We start from the raw sequence: 20,901 nt of genomic DNA, 5'->3' as shown, positions 1-20,901 counted from the left end.
TTGTGTTTGCTACCGTTTTAGGTGTTTTGGTGGAATCTTCCGTGCACAAAATGATTGGGGAACTTGTGTGACCATAAAAAATAGTAAACCTTTTATCTAACATGATTTTTATTAACTTTTATTAGTTTATTGTTTTATTAAATGAATTTGACGATAAATTAAGACATTTTTATAAAAAGCATTTTACGCATTGAGATTCCTTATTTCGCAAAAACTGTGGCAGAAGGAATGATTAGGACTGAATTTCCAAGTAGCACAAAAATTTCTATTGAAATCATATAATTTTTTCTTGAAATAAAGTTTACCATAAATAATTAAAAATTTAGTACATAGAAATAAATCTCTTTAACATTCAAATCTATATATCTCCTGTCTCAAGCGAAAAATCAACACATGAGGGTTCAAGTTGAAGCAAAAAGAAGAATCAATTTTGAATGAATTTTATTTACCTTATCGATCTTATTTCCGACAAGCATTTTCACGGTATTGGGGAATGTTGAATATGTGTCTAGTTCCACCAGCCAATTGGAGAGGTTGTCAAACGTACTTCTTTGTGTTACATCATAAACAAGAATTGCCCCATGTGTATTTCTGTAATAACCTGGAGTAAGGGTTCTGAACCTCTCTTGACCAGCAGTATCCTGGAAGAACATATTACTTAAAGACTTTAAATTTTAAGCATACAGTCTAAGCACAAAAAGACCTATGTGGAAGAGGTCAATGAGTAAACTTCTTATATTTGTAACAACCAAGGTCATGGCCTTCTGTTTTGAACAGAGCTCTTTTGAATACTTGGAGGGTGGGCTTTTTTTGCAATCACAGTTTATTTTGAGCTGGTCGTTTTTGCCAACAAAATAAAAAATCTACAAATTAAGATAAAAATACTAAATTAGAATGCTTTATTCGCACAATTCTTCAACGTATTGCATAATTCAATACTGTTAATTCTGATGAAGAGCTTCAGACCTGATTTTCTTTTTCTTTTTTTTTTGATGCTTACGTAAATCGTAATCTTTGTTCACGGGACTTTTATATAAGACATAAAGCAAAATATAGAGGTCGGACTGCGGTGTCATCGAATCGCCCCATCGAACAAGGATCTTCAAACTTATAAAAATATAGTATATCGTTTCAGTCATTCATTGTAAGCTACATACTTTTCATAGGGAAGGATAGAGTGCTCAAAGTTAATTTTTACAGTTTTTGGTGATCATGGACTAAGTTCATGGCGCAAGACTGCTAAAAACTTTGAGCCTACTAATATACTACTATTAAACCTAGTCTAGAAAACCTAGGTTTTCTCCTTAGAGTTGTGTATGTTGATTTTCCCCCCAAAAGAATTAATAGATTGATTTTCAGGGATAATGTGCTTCGGGAGACCATTTGAAATGGAGGTGCAGCGTCTTAAAAAGCTGTTCTTAAAGCACTCATTGAGGAGCGTCTCTTCTTGTAGGCACTCTGAATGTATCATTTCTTTGCATTTTTGTCCTATTGGCTAGAAAACACTGGTACAGATGAAGATAACACATCAGACGGAGCGTAATGGATGTACTTACAGAACATAGCCGTTGACGCCACACCAAGTTTCTCGCTGAGAGGTTGTAATGTTGCCCGATTTGTGCTATAGCTCGTCCCTAAGACCATATTTTAAGTCTGCTAAGGTGGTGCCAAGTAATTGTATTAATGCAACGAAACCCCAGCAAAAGGAGGACCTACATATTTAGCAATAGCCATAATGCATGACTTATACAGGATGGATAATCAAGCTGGATGGTAAGAAATTCTTAGAACGAAGAAACGCATCCAACTTTCTCAAGCGGGAGAATCGAATCCGGTCCAAATGTGTTCCCCACGAGAGGTCAGAAGAAAAATGAAACCCCCACTGACAGTTTGTCAACTCTCTTGATAGCTACAACTTGGAAGATAAGGTTGGGATGTCGACTCGAGATTATCGATGGGATGGTTAGTAACTAATTAGTCTTCGATGAATTGAAATCAACCATGCAGGCATCAGACCACTTTTCCATCTGAATGATATTCGATTTTATGGATAGGGAAGCTTTTATAAGGTCTTTCTGTTTATGGACAGCTGCATGGACCCATGTATTGTCAGCAAATGGTGCAGATGGTAAACGAGATGCCGGTGTATGTCGGCGGTAAACACCAGGAAAACTGAGGGTCTAAGGATACTACCCTGAAGAGCCACAGCCTTTACTAAACATTCACTGGAAGCCTACCCATCAAGAACTATACGGATATTAGAATTTCTTAGAAAACTTTCAAAAACCTCAAGCAGACGATTAAACCTTCCACGTGCTTGGAGTTTTTTCAACAGATCCTTATGTCAGACTCTTTTGAGAACTTTCGCAATATCAAAAGACGGTATCTTAATATTGTACCATTGGTTCAGAAGTCGAACCCACTCATAATACTGGATATTCAGGAAGTCAAGTGTCGAGCATTTCCGGTAGACCCCGCACTGCTTATTGCTAATAAGGTTATCTGACTTCGGGTATGTGTAAAGGGTTTTTATTGAAAATAACCTATTAGACCTTAGCAATGCAAGAGAGGAGGCTTATCGGCTTTGCGAGTCAATATGGGCAGGTCACTTTCTGGTTTGGCAGCAGGAAAGACGTGGGTAGACTTTTACGCCATTGGGTAGGATCCAGATTGAAAGTGGGGAGGGCCGGCTAGTTTGGCACTACAGTACACGAGGGCAATATTTGGTATTTTATCTGGAATGAATGTTTTGGTTACATAAAGACAACGTAAAGCCTACTATACTTTTGGAGGAGAGCAGTTGACGTGGTCAAGGGTTGTATCTGTGTCATGAGGGAAGTCAGGACTTCCTAGACTTTTTTTTTTGCCTCGAGTCGATCTCCAGCAATGCAGCGAAATTCAGTAGTTTAGACACGGGATGTTATTGCATCTAGTCAGTCCGCAAATTGGACTTAGTTTCTTTTTGGCACTAACTTAGAGCTAATTTTCCACAGGCCCCCTTTATGCCCTTCAATCGCACATTGAAAATTGAAAATCTATGTATGACTTCAGATATGCCTACTTTTCTACTAAAAGTTTTACGATGGAGGGGAGGGTGGGTATGGATCTCAATTTTATAACTCAAACAAAATTGTTTAAATATCTTGCATGGTTCCAGTTTTGACAAGACTTGACTTGACTTTTATTTTCAACTAATAATACATCATACTTAACTGGCACTTACAACACATTTTTTGAATAACATTATCAACAAACGTAGAGATGGTAAGAACGTATGACGTTTTATTAAGCCACTATTGTGACTTGAGCTCGTCACTATTGTCACTCGAATTTTCTACAAAATGTATCTATGAAGAGTCGATCGCTTGCGTTATTTAGGGTTACTGTCCTTGGGGCTGCATAAGGGATATCCCCCTGAAGGCGCATTATTGGATTTATCGACAATTCAGAGTGTAATGGTTATCTTAAAATTTAGATCCAAGGTAATGGGCGGCTACAGGGATACCAAGGGAAAAACTATACATGAGAGACGTCGTTATTTATTAAGTCAATGCTAATATGTTGATTATGGTTATTATTTTATATCAATTTTTCAATGTTATTTTGTTTAACATTGGTACAGCATTATCGTTATGCTTTTGCACGTGGCTTAATACCTTTTTAACATAAATTATTATTATTCCCTTTCACCATAAAATTTGACAGAACAGAAACCAAATATGATATCAAGTCCATAGAATTTGAAAAACAAAATGGACCTTTCTTGCTAATAAATCTTAAGATTTTTCATGCATTTTCAAGTGTTTTATTTCTTCACACCGTTCCATAGGTCTTAGGACAAGGGTACATTAAATGGAAACATTCATCCACCCTTGCAAACTTATTCCAAAAAAGAATTTTTATTTTTTACCCCCCCCCCCCCCAAAAAAAAAAACAACAACAGTAAAATCGAACCTTCACTCATGGCAGGTGTTTTCATTCTTCCTTCTTGAACAGACTCTCCTATACTCGTTAAGAAAAATATTTGCACAGAAGGAAAATATTCAATTCCCTTGCAAAAATTGGTTGAAAAAACTTTGGAACCAAAGAACTGAATAATATGAGTTTAAAATTTTATTTTCGTGTTTAGATCTCTCCCCCAAGGATTCTTATTACATGATCCCTTCGTCCTCCAAACACCCATAAAGGTTGGTATGCATATAATCCAGCAACCCCAATGAAGCTTTTAGATTGTTAAATTAAGAAAACAAACTTTTGCTTCAAAACATATGAAGAGCGATTTAAAAATTGCAGAAAGGGGAAATTATGTAATGTCTGAATGAGTATGTTATGGGAATTCTATAGGAGTGTGTATTAAGGGTATATAGAGAGCTGTACACACATGTTAAATGCTCTTCTACTTTTAGTTCTAGGGTTATTATTAGTAATATTTAATCAAATTAAAGGTCAAATATAGGGACGAGAAAGATGAAAGCTATATTTACATAAGAATTTTCGCAAGTACTAAATACAAAATTAAAATTAAAGTCAAATCCAGAATATATATAAAAAATTCTGCCAAAAAAAGAAATAAGGAAACCAATAGCAGAAAACAATATTGATAAACTTGAATAGTATCAGAATAAACAAACAATAAAAGAATATAAATAGTTATTAATGAAGGTATTTTGCAAGCTAAGTAATCCTATATGTGAAGGGAGCTGCCACCCCACCTCCCTAGAATCCCACTATTTACACTAAAGCTTAACTTGCGATTTACAGGAAGCGTAAATAGTATTGATCATTCGTTGAAATTTCAGCGGAAAACCCAAAAGTAATTCTTGCATATACGGGAAATTCTGGAACTTGCAAAAGGAAAATAAATAAGGATTTTGATACGATTACATACATGAAAAAGTTCGATTTTTATGTTTTTTCGATTTTTCAGATACTACTAGCCCAGATTACTTCTCACTTGCAGTTCGTTACCACGAACTGTTTGATGTTTGCATCAAATTGACAACTAACAAGCCCAAAAATGCGTGAATCACGAGTAAGAACTATTATTCGGCTATGTATTTATTCTGATGTTTTATTTGTCAAGTTTTATTTAGCCTGGCCTACATACATTGAACAATTACATCAATGCCGATTTGAAGGGCGTCTTTGGGCTGAAAAACCTCTTCCTAGCTAATTTATCTATTATGGGCTGCCTCCCCATAGTGGCATAATATTTGTATGCATGAATATATAATGAGTCAGAGGTAATAGGCTTGAGATTGCCTGTGCAGAATTTTAACTCTTGTTGATAGAAGAGCATTGCCAAATGCTGAAAACCATGTTGTGACCAAGATGGGCCCAGGATTGCACAAAGCCTCCATTGATGGAGGTCCCAGGGACTTCTTGCTGTCCGATTCTAAGCCTGCTTAAGCGCGTTGGTGTAGACTGGAGAAGATATGTGATCCCCGTCCTGCACTGGTATCCGGGGTCATTGCTTTTCCTGAGACCAAAATAATTTCAAAGATTTAAAGAACATGAAAATTGGAACTTGGAATGTTAGGACGTTAAATAATGACCATCGTATCGATATTTTGACTGACGAATTCAGACGATTCGAACTGGACTTATTAGGAGTTTCAAAAACTCAAATCCCATGGGTAGGAAGCCAGAAATTAGGTGACATAGAATTTGTTTGCTCAGGCAGGAAGGATGGGGTACATAGACAGGGAAGGTGTTAATACTTACTTATTTAGTACTTAGGCCCTCCTGAGCCATCTGGGGACCATAGAGCATTGACGAAGCCTCGGTCAACGTCACGTATTGGCGCTGCGGCAAGTACATCCTCCCACTGGGGTCGTAGTGATGTGTGAGCACTGCGTAGATCCCGATCGTACATGTGTCTGAGCGTGTTTCTCGGTCTTCCCCTCTGTGGCCGCCCACGCGGCTGCCATTGTTGAACCTGGTACGGGATTCTGGAGTCCTCTATTCGAAGGACGTGGCCAAAATAGCTCCATCTCTTCTTCTTAATCAATTCAGTAATAAGCGACTGGCCAGTTCTTCTGCGGACCTCGATGTAACTGACTTTTGACGCCAACCGAAATTCAGTATGCGTCTCAAACACATATTTTCGAAAGCTGTGAGTCTTCTCTCTGTTCCAACATCTAGTTTCCAGCATTCACTGGCATACAATAGCACGGACAAAACGTTGCTATTAAGAAGTCGCAGCTTTAGTGGAAGCGAGTACTTCTTTGATTTTTACACTGACTTAGGCTTATTGAAACAAGCATTTTCCATGCCAATTTTTCTCTTGACTTCATTTTGCACCTCTCCTGTGTAATCGACTAACCTTCCGAAGTACTTAAATTCATGGAATTGTTCTTAGGCCAACTTTCTCCGCTTTAACGCTCACTTTATTAAGGAGCTCCTGGAGTCGCTGCTTTGTCATTTCCAGAAGTGCCACATCATCCACAAAGTCAAGGTTCGAGAGGATTTTATTTACGACTGTTATTCCCAATCCATCCACTTCTCTCAAAACATAATCCATTAAAATTACAAATAAAAAGGGTGATAAAACGCATCCCTGTCGCACCCCTGACGTGATTTTGAAGTATCTAGTTTTTCGGTTCTCTGTCTTTATGCAACATTCTGTATTTTCATAAAAGGCCATGATCAAACTTATTATTTACATTGGGACACTATAATACTGTAGAATTTCCCAGAGTGTCTCACGGTCCACGGAATCGAAGGCCTTTTCAAAATCAACGAAGAGCATGTATATTTTTTTAGATCACTCATTTGCTTCTTCTATCAGAGCCCTGACCGTGAATTTGAAATCTGAACAAGATCTACCTGTCCGAAAGCCATGTTGCTCTTCTCTCAGATACGGATCGAGTGCTTTTTTCAGGCGTCCGAGTATTGCAAGCGCTACAACCTTACTTGGTACTGATATTAGGTTTATACCTCGCCAGTTATCGCAGTTAAGAGCATCACCTTTCTTAAATATCTTAACAAATATCCCTTTGGTCCAGTCCCCAGGGACCTTTTTGAACTGCCAGACTGTTCCAATCAGTGTTATCCACACTGAGAGGCATGTCCTCATTGATGCCTTGATCATTTCTGAAGTTATGCAGTCTTCACCAAGTGATCTTCCATTCTTGAGTTTCTTCACTGCAACAAGTATTTCCGCAGATATTGGGGGATTTTCGTCAATCTTAAGGTTAAGAAAGGGCATAGAAGGGACGCTTTCTCGGTCAATTGGTCTCGGTCTATTTAAAACCTTTTCGAAGTGGGATAAGCATCTTTCGTCAATTTTCTCAGTTTCGGTGAGAAAATTTCCGCAATCTTTGACTTGGCTGGATCTGCTGGGCAGCTTTCCTAGAATTTTATTTGTGAGCCTGTAAACTGCTTTGGAGTCTCCTTTTCTAGCTGCTTCCTCTGCTAGTCAAGCGTTCTCTTCTACACATCTCCGCTTATCAGCTTTTGCTGACTTCTTGATTTCTTTGTCCTTCATTCTACACAAGACATTTACGAAGACAAAGGTCTGTCGCCGCCAGCAGAGAAAATTTGCTGTCTCAAGTCATTGCGCTCGTCGATTAGTTTCCAAGTTTCTTGTGATATCCATCTTTACTTCGGTTTCTTCTTATACCCGAGCACATCCATAGCAACTTGATTGTATGTTGTCTTCATTTTTTGCCATGATGTTTCCGGACTATCTGTGCCGTCTTGTATTTCAAGCACAGCAAATGAGTTATTCAACTCCATACAAAATTTTCGTCGGGTATCTTGGACATGTAACTTATCCACATCATAAAGCTTTGTAGAATTAGACTTTGCGTTTTTGGGCACCTTCAGCTTGACTTTCAATATTGCTACCATCAGGATGTGGTCCGACTGGGCATTTGCCCCTTTGAAGCCACGTACGTCCAGAAGACTTGCCCGCCATCTCTTTGAGGCTAGCAAATAATCTATTTGGTTCCTCGTCCAGCCGTCTGGCGAGATCCATGACTGTTTGTGGATGGTTTTATGTTCAAACTGAGTTGTGCTGACCATAAGATCATAACTCAGTGCATAATCTACCAGGAGGGCTCCGTTTTCGTTCATTTCACCAAGACCATGTCTCCCTAGGACTTGCGGACAGTAGTCTCTTTCTGTTCCCACCTTTGCATTGAAGTCCCCAACCACACAAAGAAGGTCATGTGATGGGGCATCTGATGTCAATGACTGAAGAGCTTGGTAGAATGACTCTTTATTTTATGATTGCCCAATTGCCCATTTTATGACTAAAAACTTCAAGGTATCAGTTATAGTAGTATATGTCTCTGTAGAACCGACAGACGGAGATACTAGTGACTCAGATGAATTTTACTTACAGTTACAGGAGCAAATAGACAGGGTCCCGGGTAGAAATATATTGTTTTTACTAGGAGATTTTAACGCCCAAGTCGGTAGAGATATATGGTATCCTAGCCTAGGTAAATTTGGTGTAGGAAAAGAAAACAGTAGTGAATACAGACTTTTACGATTTTGTAGGTATAACAATCTAGTTATAACCAACACGGTGTTTGGTCATAAAAGGGCTCATGAGTTAGCATGGTATTCACGTGATGGTAAGACAGCAAACCTTATTGATTATGTTATAGTAAACCGAAGACTGGCAGGATCAATACAGGATACTAGGGTACAAAGGAGTGCTGTTATTGATGTTAAAAATAAGATAACCATCTAGTAGTGTCAAGGGTTAGGCCCAGTTAAAGATAGGAATGGGGCCATAATTAGCGATAAGGAAAGAATTAAATAGAGATGGGCAGAACATTTTGATAATGTGGTAGGCCAATATAGATGTGCAGTAAAAAAAAGAGAGTAGAACGAAAAAGTTTGGAATACCTTGGAATTGACGGAAGATCTGTTTTGTGGGTAAAAATTAGCGACAGTACTAAAAGTATTAAAAAATAATAAGGTTCCAGGTGCTTATAGTGTGGTAAATGATTTTCTTAAATATGGTGACTCGGAGGTTAGAAATCAGTTACTGAAGATTATGAATATAATTTTTGAAAAAGGGAACGAACCTAACGATTTTAGGAAAACTTAATTAAAACACGTTATAAGAAAGGTGATAAAAGTGACTTTGGTAATTATCGAGGCATTAATCTGGTCTCGGTAGGTAGCAAATTACTTAGTAATATGATACTTTTTAGACAGCGAGATGCAGTAGACAAAGTTTTAAAAGAAGAACAGTGGGTTTTAGAAAATGTAGAGGATGCGTCGAACCAAATTTTCACTCTTAGTTTAACAATTGAGAAGTGCCTTAGTTGCCAAACACCTTTGGTCCTCAATTTTATAGATTATGAGTAAGCGTTCGATTTTGTAGATAGAAGAGCTTTAGCAAAGGTCTTATCCTTGTATGGTATACCAGACAAATACATTAAAGTGATTAGAGCTGTATACAAGAAAAACACTGCTGCATTTCAGGCAGTAAATGAGGTTAGCAGCTGGTTTTGTATTAAATCAGGAGTTAAGCAGGGCTGTGTTCTATCCCCCTTTATACGGATTATTTTGATGGAAATGTCTTGAGGAGCACAGGAAGGCAATGGGAGATCATGGAATCAAATGGGGAGGAAAAACTCTCCTTGACTTAAATTATGCTGATGATTTAAGCATCCTAGCTGAAAGTGTGAGCGAAATGAATGAGCTTTTAGAGGTTTTGCGAGTTCAAGGTGCTAGAATAGGTTTGAAAATTAATGCTAAGAAGACAAAGTCACTAAGGCTAGGAATAAGTGAAGATGTAAAAGTGCTGTTAGGCAATGGAACGATTGATCAAGTGGGCAGCTTCGTTTATCTTGGTAGTATTGTTGGTGGATATGGTAGTAGCACTGAAGATGTTAAAAGTAGAATTGCCAAGGCTCAGGGTGTTTTTCCTCAGTTAAAAAAAAGTTTGGAAGAATAGGAAGATAAGTCTGGAAACTAAGATTAGAATATTAGAAGCTACAGTGATGACAATAATCAAATATGGCTCTGAAGCTTGGGCGCTTCGAAAAGCAGATGAAGATTTGCTAGATGTTTTCCAGACAAATTGCTTAAGGATTGTTCTGGGCACCCGGCTGACTGACCGTATTTCAGACAATAGACTGTACCAAAAATGTGGTTCAATACCACTCTCTAGGACTATAATGAAGGAAAAGTTGAGGTGGCTAGGCCATGTTGTGCGGATGAAGGATGACAGATTGCCTAAGATTATTCTTTTCGGCCAACCGTCTAGGGCTAAACAGAAAGTAGGTCATCCTCGTCTGGGTTGGGAGGATGTCATAAAGAAAGATTTAAAGGAAATGGGAACTTCATGGAAGGGTTTAAAAATGGAGGCTTTGAATAGATTGGGATGGAGGAGGAGCGTGCGTAGCTGTGTTGGCCTCAGGCAACTTGATGCTGCGGTGAATTGTTAGTAGTAGTAGTAGTAGTTGCAAAAGGGCAATTTCATTGCTGTTTCGCTGGATTCCTAATTAAAAAATAGTGTAATTTTCAAGACAATGATCCGAATTATTTCTCCTGAGTGTAACTACATTATACGTCTATTTATAAGTACTAAATTACATAAAAAAACATCAGACATTTAACCATCAGGGACCAACATGGATTGTGACGAAAAAAGAGCTAAAAAAAACTTACAATATGAATAGCCTGAGTTTCTATAATGTTACATGGTAACTAGTGTTTATGGGGCATAGCCAAATGAGTCATTGGAAAATGGGCAAAACTAAACGAAGATAGCAATTTTGTGAAATCTGTGAAACTTCATCTTAGGGATGCAGAAACAATTTACGTTCAAAATCAAATATAGAAATTAAATTACTAATGTAAACTAATTAATTTATTGTTTTAATAATCTATGCATAATAACTAAATGCACTTGGAAACATTTCACAAATTTATAAGACAAAGTCTATTTTTCTCTTTCTGCTCCCGCAATATCTATTGATTACAAGGTCGATGTCGACCTCAATATTGCGATGAACGTTAAGAAGGGCTAGTCCTGTCAGTCGGTCTTCTGACATCCTGGTCCGCATCCAGCTTTTTAGCCGTCTTAATGTCAAAAACCGAGTTCTGTTGTGGCACTTGATATTGGAAGAGAAAGAAGAATTTTAAGGAAGGATTTTAGAAGTGGGTAACATGCCTCGTCCAGTTGAATACAGCTCTGGATAACTTGTGTTGTAGATCTAAACGTTTCATAATTAGAGCCATTCTTCAATACAAATATCTCATTTAATATTTTCAGCATTAAAGATTCAATGCTTTGTCCAAAAAAAGATGAGAATTTGCGACATATTGGCTCAATCTTAGATTTCAAAGTTTGAAGATCAGGTACGGAATCTAAATTTTGAGGCAGAAACACATTTAATGAATAACATGTCACTGACTCATCAGAAAATCTGTAGGCCATGTCAGAAATAATATAAACTAGTATTGGAAAATAAACAGCTCTTTCACAATAAAGGAGGGCATTATCTTGGTCTTCTTTTGAGACAGTGGGGAAATTAGATAGATAAGTTTGTTGTTTCACCATTCTTGGAATGCAAACAGTCACGTCCATAGCTTCCATAGCTTTCTCTGCACTTTCAAATACAATCTGGAAAATTTCATCATATTTCTCTCTCTCTTTTTTCAACGATTTAGAGTTTCTGATATTTTTTCTGTGGCTGAAAACAAATCTAATGCTTCAGTCTGGAGTAATCTGCTTAGTGCAAGATTTGTGTCACTTCGCAGCAACCTTGTACATGATGACCTAAAACATTTTTAAGGACAAAATTTCGTTTTGCCGATGCATTAAAAAAACTTGCAACCTCTTTAATAGTGCCGACAGCATTCCTGACATATTGACATTTATTGCACTTTGAAATGGATAGGTTCAGAGCATGATTTTTGCATCCACAGAGGCTGCTTTTCTTAGCAGGTTTTTGGATCTCTGATACTGCCCCTCGCATTTCAGAAATGTTGACACTGCATCCATCACAGCTTATGCCAACACAGTTGTCAATAATTAATCCAGCGTCTTCCATTAGGTTTAGCACAGACTTCTCTAAAATTTCACCTGTAATGCTTGGTTCATCTTCGGTTATACCCTTGTAGTTCGTTTCATGAAGGTCCATAAATCCAACAAAGTCTTCTACAATACTGTTGTCATAAACATAGCTCAGAGAAAGACTAAGCTGTGAGGTATGTGACGCATTCATGGTCTCGTCAAATATCACGCTATAAAATTTCTTCAGCCAACACTGTATCAACTCATTTGCCGTCATCTTGCTGATATATGTAGCGTTAGATCCCGATGCCTTCAAGTATCAACTTTCTTCAAGCCGATGCCTTCAAGTATCAACTTTCTTCAGCCAACACTGTATCAACTCATTTGCCGTCATCTTGCTGATATATGTAGCGTTAGATCCCGATGCCTTCAAGTCTTCTTTCAGCTGAGTATCACCACTATCGATTCTGAAGCGTAAAGGGGCTCTGAAATTACCATAATTTTTCACAGGATCTTCAGTTCCTTCAAGTAGACTACCATCGTCTCTGTGTCCCCTCAACGAAATATTTTGTCTACCATTAAAAGTAATGTTTTTATGATCGGGACAAGCCTGGATCAGATTTCTAACAATTGAGCTTTCCTTGTTTCACACAACAAGTTCACAATTTCATGGTTGGGGTTTTCAAAAACAGATATGAAAGACTTAACATCAAGTACCTGTTTAAGGTAAGCTGCAGGTGAATGACTCTCTAAATCTCCATCCTATCCGGTAAGTTTTGCATACCTTTGGAGTGGTACTGTCACTAATTTTTTCAAAGAGACGTTTCTACCTAATTTTTGGTGACAAAAAGTAGCACAGTATTTACAGAAAAGTCCCTACTTGACGTCAGAAAACACCAACCAAGGGTCTTTTCTGAAATGAGCTAGACTTGCTTTCCTTTTTCCTTCTCTAGCTCTTTTAACATGACTTGACGTAGGAAAGGCAAAATAATTTCCTGTTATCCAGTGGTTGGTAAAAAGTTCGTACTTTTTGGGGTCGCTAAGTTCAGAAATATTCCCAATATATGACCCAATGTCAAGCGATACCGAACTGAACACCGACTTCTTAGACGTTGTTGGTGCAGCACTAGCAGCAGGCTCAGGAGCAACCGTGGGACTAGGCAGCAAGTTTAAACATTCCTTGCTTGAAGCAGCTTTAACTTCTAAAAGAACATTAGTTTCCTCTTTCTTCTTTTTTATTATAAAGCGATCCATCTTCCAAACTATGGTGTAATTTGAAAACTCTGTAATGGGAATTAATCATGCTTTAGTTACTATCCATAGACTAGAACTCTCTGAAAGAGAAGTCATATAATTTCAGTACGTGAAATGTACTGCAGATAGAGAGAGGGTGGTCAATCCAAAGCCATATATCTGTTGATATAGAAATAAATTAATTGGGTGCTTTGACATTTTGAATTTATCTTAATATAATCAAATAATAGAATATACAATATCTTAGAAGTAAAAAACGTGAAAAGTTATTTTTACGGTATTTGGTTAGCAAACGGCGGTGATCAGTGACCCATCTTCAAAGATAAAATGGGTAAGACGTATTGTTACCAATAATAATAAAAAAATAGTCGCAAGGGCCTTACACTTAGACCGGTAGAAGGCCATTCTTATCAAGTTCGAAGGCGTATAGGCTATCCAGAGGGTCGCAAAAATCATAGAAATAACCATAAAAAAATAATTTTACGCCAAATCAAGATGAAGAAAAATGGAAGAAACTTTCGTAAGAGAAAAGTTTTTCTGTATTCAAACTAAAATAACTCAACGATTTTTTAGAGTAGAACCTAAAATTTTACGAAGTTTTAAAGACATATTTTTTTGCAGCTTTCAGGATTAAAACCACTCATTTAGCGGTCTCTATTGTAAAATTATAGGGCTGTAATAAAGTTTCATTTTTTTCCAATATTTAAAAAATCCCCACTTAATCACGATTTTAGCCCGCAATTCTTAACCGATTTTCCTTGGACCAAGTGATTTTTTTTTTCCAAATTTAAACCTGGTAGCAATATCCTTTTCCGTTTTTTGATATTCTGTGTAAGTAGAAAGGAGTGTGCTACTCGTGACGGGCACCCCTGCTGCCATCTACAATTTAGTTTAATGCTGACGGGGCACCATATATGGGCATAGAGTCCCTAGGGAGAACACGTGGCTAATGGGGTCAATGACCTCTTTTTCTAAGGTCGATTTATTTGCTGATGTTGTTGTTTTGGCCAAGTGCACGCTCGAGGCGAATGTTATGATCCAGAAATAGGAAACAGTATTTGTTGTTGTTGTTGTTTTTGCCAAGTGCATGCTCGAGGCGAATGTCATGGTGTCCAGGATTAGGAAACAGTTAGATCACGTATTTCCTTCTCAGCCAATCAGCGACCCGTTACATAACAATTCACCCTTGAGATTTCGTATATAACGGACATGCATTGTGATTAAATTATCAGAAAGTAAAGTAACCTGACAATGAATAGAACACTTGAAATTTTTGATGAGGTTGAAGCCTTGACAAACACAATTAGCAATGTGAGTACATTTTTAATTTTTATTTTCAAAATAAAATTATTTTCCTTGGTCACCCTCCAGTATATCTAAGTCCACCCCCCCCCCCAATACAAAACACCACCATGCTATCTTTATACTCGATAGAAAATATAAAAAATGTTCTTTTTACCCTCAAAAACTAACCCCTCCCCACTGTTTTACAATGATAATTCTCATAATAGAAATAATTCTCTTTTCGTTAAATTTATACAATTTTAAGCATTCTATATCCTAGCTAAAAGCGACCACTGACTTCCGTCAATTCTTAAAGTATTATGCCGCTCTGTTTTGACATAAGGTTCTTCCAGCGCGAGGTTAAAATTAGCTGTCACCCTTTTCCTTTGTGTTTACAACAGCGGCGGCCAAGTCAAAGGAACTGTTTCTCCATAAAATTAAAACACTTTCAGACAATTGCAATAATTTAGCGCAGGCCTATGCAATTTCTATTTGGAGAAGTGAAACGGATTTTTTTCAAATCTGTCGATAAAGTTTCTTTTATATTCCCAGGAGGGGGGCGTGAAAACTATGGTAGGTTTCTCAGATTCAAAAGGATGCCTAGTATATTTCGCGAAATTTTTACTTTAACAATCTTTTTATCTTATTTAAAGCCTATAGACTGGAACATTTAATTTTTTTCTAAATGGTAAAAATAGAAACATTGATTTCTATCCTAAGGCTATAGACTACTGAGTGTTATGATTTTTTTTCACAAGTTGTGTAATAAAAACGTTTAAGTAAGGGGGATTTTACCATATAATTGTTTTTACCATAATTGTTTTCTACTTCGTTGTGCGAACCATTTCTCTTTGACATTTTAGCGATTTTAACTATAGCATTTGAATAAAAGGCAGTAAGATATATTATTTATTGATCTGCATTGCGCTTGAATAAATCGCAATATTAACTCAATGAGAGGGTAAACCTAGGGTGGCTTTAATTTTCCAAAATTTAGAGGGAGGGGGTCAATTTTGAATCGAGGATATTTGTTGGGGAAGGGGTTAACGCTTTTAATGGTGACAAAATAGAAATGTTTTGGGCTTCAGTGTCTAACCATTTCTCTTTGACATTTTAGCGATTTTATCTATAGCATATGAATAAAATGCATTAAGATATATTCTTTATTGGTCTGCCTTGCTCTTGAATAAATCGCAAGATTAACTCAATGAGAGGGTAAACCAAGGGTGGCTTAATTTTCCAAAATTGAGGGGAAGGGGGTCTATTTTGAATCCAGGATATTTGTTGGGGAAGGGGTTAACGCTTTTAATGCTGACAAAATAGAAATGAAAAGATAAATGTTTTGGGCTTCAGTGTCTAACCATTTCTCTTTGACATTTTAGCGATTTTAACTATAGAATTTGAATAAAAGGCAGTAAGATATATTCTTTATTGATCTTCCTTGCGCTTGAATAAATCGCAAGATTAACTCAATGAGAGGGTAAACCTAGGGTGGTTTAATACTCCAAAATTTAGAGGGAGGGGGTCTATTTTGTATCCAGGATATTTGTTGGGGAAGGGGTTAACGCTTTTAATGGTGACAAAATAGAAATGAAAAGATAATTGTTTTTACCATAATTGTTTTCTACTTAGTTGTGCGAACCATTTCTCTTTGACATTTTAGTGACTTTAACTATAGCATTTGAATAATAGGCAGTAAGATATATTATTTATTGATCTGCCTTGCGCTTGAATAAATCGCAAGATTAACTCAATGAGAGGGTAAACCTAGGGTGGCTTTAATTTTCCAAAATTTAGAGGGAGGGGGTCAATTTTGAATCGAGGATATTTGTTGGGGAAGGGGTTAACGCTTTTAATGGTGACAAAATAGAAATGTTTTGGGCTTCAGTGTCTAACCATTTCTCTTTGACATTTTAGCGATTTTATCTATAGCATTTGAATAAAAGGTAGTAAGATATATTCTTTATTGATCTGCATTGCGCTTGAATAAATCGCAAGATTAACTCAATGAGAGGGTAATCCTAGGATGGCTTAATTTCCCAAAATTTATGGGAAGGGGGTCAATTTTGAATCCAGGATATTTGTTGGGGAAGGGGTTAACGCTTTTAATGGTGACAAAATAGAACTGAAAAGATAATTGTTTTGGGCTTCAGTGTCTAACCATTTCTCTTTGACATTTTAGCGATTTTAACTATAGCATTTGAATAAAAGGCAGTAAGATATATTCTTTATTGATCTGCATTGCGCTTGAATAAATCGCAAGATTAACTCAATGAGAGGGTAAACCTAGGGTGGCTTAATTTTCCAAAATTTAGAGGGAGGGGGTCAATTTTGAATCGAGGATATTTGTTGGGGAAGGGGTTAACGCTTTTAATGGTGACAAAATAGAAATGAAAAGATAATTGTTTTTACCATAATTGTTTTCTACTTCGTTGTGCGAACCATTTCTCTTTGACATTTTAGCGATTTTAACTATAGCATTTGAATAAAAGGCAGTTAGATATATTCTTTATTGATCTGCCTTGCGCTTGAATAAATCGCAAGATTAACTCAATGAGAGGGTAAACCTAGGGTGGCTTAATTCTCCAAAATTTAGAGGGGAGGGGGTCAATTTTGTATCGAGGATATTTGTTGGGGAAGGGGTTAACGCTTTTAATGGTGACAAAATAGACAAGAAAAGATAATAGTTTTGGTGTTCAGTGTCTAACCATTTCTCTTCGACATTTTATTGATTTTAACTATAACATTTGAACAAAAGGCAGTAAGACATATTCTTTATTGATCTGCCTTGCGCGTGAATAAATCGCGAGATTAACTCAATGAGAGGGTAAACCTAGAGTGGCTTAATTTTCCTAAATTTAGGGGAGGGGGTCAATTTTGTATCCAGGATTTTTGTTGGGGAGGGGGTTAGCACTTTTAATAGTGACAAAATAGAAATGAAAAGGTAATTGTTTTTTACCATAATTGTTTTCGACTTCAGTGTTTAACCATTTCTCTTCGACATTTTAGTGATTTTAACTATAACATTTGAATAAAAGGCAGTGAGATATATTCTTTATTGATCTGCCTTGCGCTTGAATAAAAAACTGAACGTTCGTATAATAATGCTTTGAGTTATTTCTGAGAAAAGTTGAATTTAATATAATCAAACTATGATTTTCAGAGTTTAGGTTGCTTTCGACAAAGATTTCTCTTTACATACGGCAAATTTCCACAAGGTGATTGATCCATGGCCCTTCTAAATGTGATAGAAGCTACTACACCCTGCTTCAATCTCTTTTTACGTATTCAAACTGAATGTTCGTATAACAATGCTTTGAGTTATTATTTGAGGACCCCTCCAAATATTTACTCAGAGGGGTGGGTACTGAAATGTAAAACATTACTTATTTGACCATCATTTTCACAGTTTTCAAGTTGAGAATCTTCGAACACACTCCCTCCTTCTCAGTTTATTCTAAGAAAGTGAGCTGTATTTGTTAGAGTTCCAGAAACATTACACATTTATTTAATTTAAGCACTTTTTTTTAAGATATAATAATGTTTGGTGTGATTGACGCATAATATATTGGTCTGAAATATTCCTCAACTGGCATTATTTTCGAAGCATCTTTCTTACTCCTAGACAATCAACGACGTGAAATTCATAACCATAAATGGAAAATCAGATACAATATGTATAAGTACGAGAAAAACAGATGGAGTCCAACACTAAATTTTATAAATCGAAATGGCTTTTACGCTAAAACCATACGACCCCATAATGAAAATGGCTATGAAATAAAACACGTACAAGAGGAAATTCAGGAAATATGCAGTTTTTTCGGTGTGCTAGCTGTTTATGTTAAGGGAAACGTGCCAACTGATAAACTCTTACTAGAAAAATGTGATAAAAACATAGCATTATTCAATTTAAAAGACTTCAAATGTGAGAAATACCTGCATTCAGTCCATGACCCAGAAGATGAAGTTAGATATTTCGCTCAATGGATACCGGAAAAGATACCTGACATGGAAAAATGCATCAGATATCCAAAGACCTAAACTTGCTCCTCCTCATATCAAATGGATTAAGCTTCTTTTTTTTTAAATACGTCATTATGTATTTTTTTCAAATGTTTTTAAATATGTTTAAGCAATAAATATCTTAAGCCTCAACCGTTTTTATTCTTTAGAATAGTCCATCGCCATGAAAATTATACTTTCAGATTCAACATGTCAGGGAACACACTTTCAAGTTCAGCATGTTGGAGAACCCTGAATAGTCACCCCTAAAAAGGTAAGTTAACCCTAAAAGGTTAAAGAATTTCTCTGAAATTACACTTTCAGATCCAACATGTCAGGGAAAAAACTTTCAGGTTCAGCATGTAGGAGAACCCTAAATGCTCATCCCTAAAAAAGGTAAGTTAACCCTAAACGGTTAAAGAATTTCTCTGAAATCACACTTTCAAGTAAGGTTAGGTAGGACCCCGACCCCCACTACCCCAACCCCGAAGTAACCCCCCGGCCCCAAAAGGCCCCCGGGCCCCCAAAGACCCTCCGGACCCCGCAATACTTTTCAAAAGGCTTTATTATATCTTTTCAGAACAAGTTCTTTTCTTAATATCCTTCTTAAACCAATTTTACAAATTCTAAATTTTTCCGTAATAGATAGAAAAAGCTATCTCATAGTTGTGAATATTTTCTAGGGAGATAAGCAGTTCTACTTCAATTTTAAATTTTCTCAATGAAGTGAAGAAAATTTCCAGTACTATTCTAAATTTTATCAATGAAAAAGAAATTATTTATTGATCAATTCTATTTTTCCAAATAATATAAAAATTTTCCACTTCGGTTCAGATTTTTCTCAAAGGGATGAAAAAATTTTAAATACCGTTCCAAATTTTTCATAGAAGATGGAAAAGTTCAAGTTCTCTTCTGAATTTTACCAAAGAACAATTCAATTCTAATTTCTCCAGAGAAAATAAAAATCTTCCACTTCAGTTTTAAGTTCACCAAAGACATACATAACTTTAAAGTTCTATTCTAAATTTATCCGTAGTAGATAGAAAAAGCTATACCATAGTTGTGAATATTTTCCCGGACGAAAAAAAGTTCTAGTTCTATTTTCAATTTTCTCAAGGAAGTCAAGGAAAGTTCAAGCTCTTTTCTGAATTTTACCAAAGAAAAAGAAATTAGTTATTGATCATTTCTATTTTTCCAAATAATATAAAAATTTTTCACTTCAGTTCAGATCTATCTCAGAGATGAAAAATTTTAAATACTCTTCCAAATTTTTCACAGAAGATAAAAAAGTTCATTTTACTGAATTTTCTCAATGAAAAAGGAAAAAGCTATTGATCAATTCTATTTTTACAAATAATATAAAAAATTTTCATTTCGGATCAGATGTTTCTCAAAGATGAAAAAATTTTAAATACTGTTCCAAATTTTTCATAGAAGATAGAAAAGTTCAAGTTCTCTTCTGAATTTTACCAAAGAACACACTTCAATTGTAATTTCTCCAGAGAAAATAAAAATCTTCCACTTCGGTTTTAAGGTCCCCAAAGACATACAAAAATTTAAAGTTCTATTCTAAATTTTTCCGTAGTAAATAGAAAAAGCTATACCATAGTTGTGAATATTTTCCCGGAAGATAAAAAGTTCTAGTTCAATTTTTAATTTTCTCAACGAAGTGAAGAAAAGTTCAAGTTCCCTTCTAATTTTTCCAAGAAAATAAAAAGTTTCTGGTTTTTCTCAAAGAACCAAATTTTTCATAGAAGATAGAAAAGTCCGAGCTTTTTTCTGAATTTAATCAAGGAACACAATTCAATTCATATTTCTCCAGATAAAATAAAAATCGTCCACCTCACTTCTTTATTTCGCAAAAACATAAAGTAATTTATAGTTCTGTTCAAAATTTTACGATGGAAGATAGAAAAAGTAATAGCATAGTTGTGAATATTTTCCCGGAAGATAAATGTTATACTTCAATTTTAAATTTTCTCAATGAAGTGAAGAAAAGTTCAAGTTCTATTCTGAATTTTCTCGATGAAAAAGAAATAAGTTATTGATCAATTCTATTTTTCCAAATAATGTAAAAATTATCCACTTCCGTTCTGATTTTTCTCAAAGAGATGAAAAAATTTTAAATACTGTTCCAAATTTTTCACAGAAGATAGAAAAGTTAAAGTTCTCTTCTGAATTTTACCAAAGAACACCACTCAATTCTAATTTCTCCAGAGAAAATAAAAACCTTCCACTTCACTTCTTTATTTCGCAAAAACATAAAGAAATTTAAAGTTCTATTCTAAATTTTTCGATAGAAGATAGAAAAAGTAATACCATAGTTGTGAATATTTTCCCGGAGGATAAAAAGTTTACTTCAATTTTAA

General features: G+C 35.9%; 1 protein-coding gene across 1 annotated transcript in view; it reads right to left on the bottom strand.

Moving 5' to 3' along the window:
• The window catches only part of LOC148949437 (ras-related protein Rab-18-B-like), a 155,269-nt gene that overhangs the window by 30,370 nt on the left and 103,998 nt on the right, over positions 1-20,901 (bottom strand). The window contains exon 3 of the mRNA XM_089092979.1: positions 450-641. Within this exon, the coding sequence (XP_088949105.1) occupies positions 450-641 (192 nt within the window). The remainder of the gene's footprint in view (positions 1-449; positions 642-20,901) is intronic.

This window comes from Artemia sp. Qi Xiang Cuo, chromosome 8 (genome assembly GCF_049724085.1).
Source record: "Artemia sp. Qi Xiang Cuo chromosome 8, ASM4972408v1, whole genome shotgun sequence".
NCBI classification, from domain to species: domain Eukaryota; kingdom Metazoa; phylum Arthropoda; class Branchiopoda; order Anostraca; family Artemiidae; genus Artemia; species Artemia sp. Qi Xiang Cuo.
This window is presented reverse-complemented; position numbering and strand designations above follow the sequence as displayed.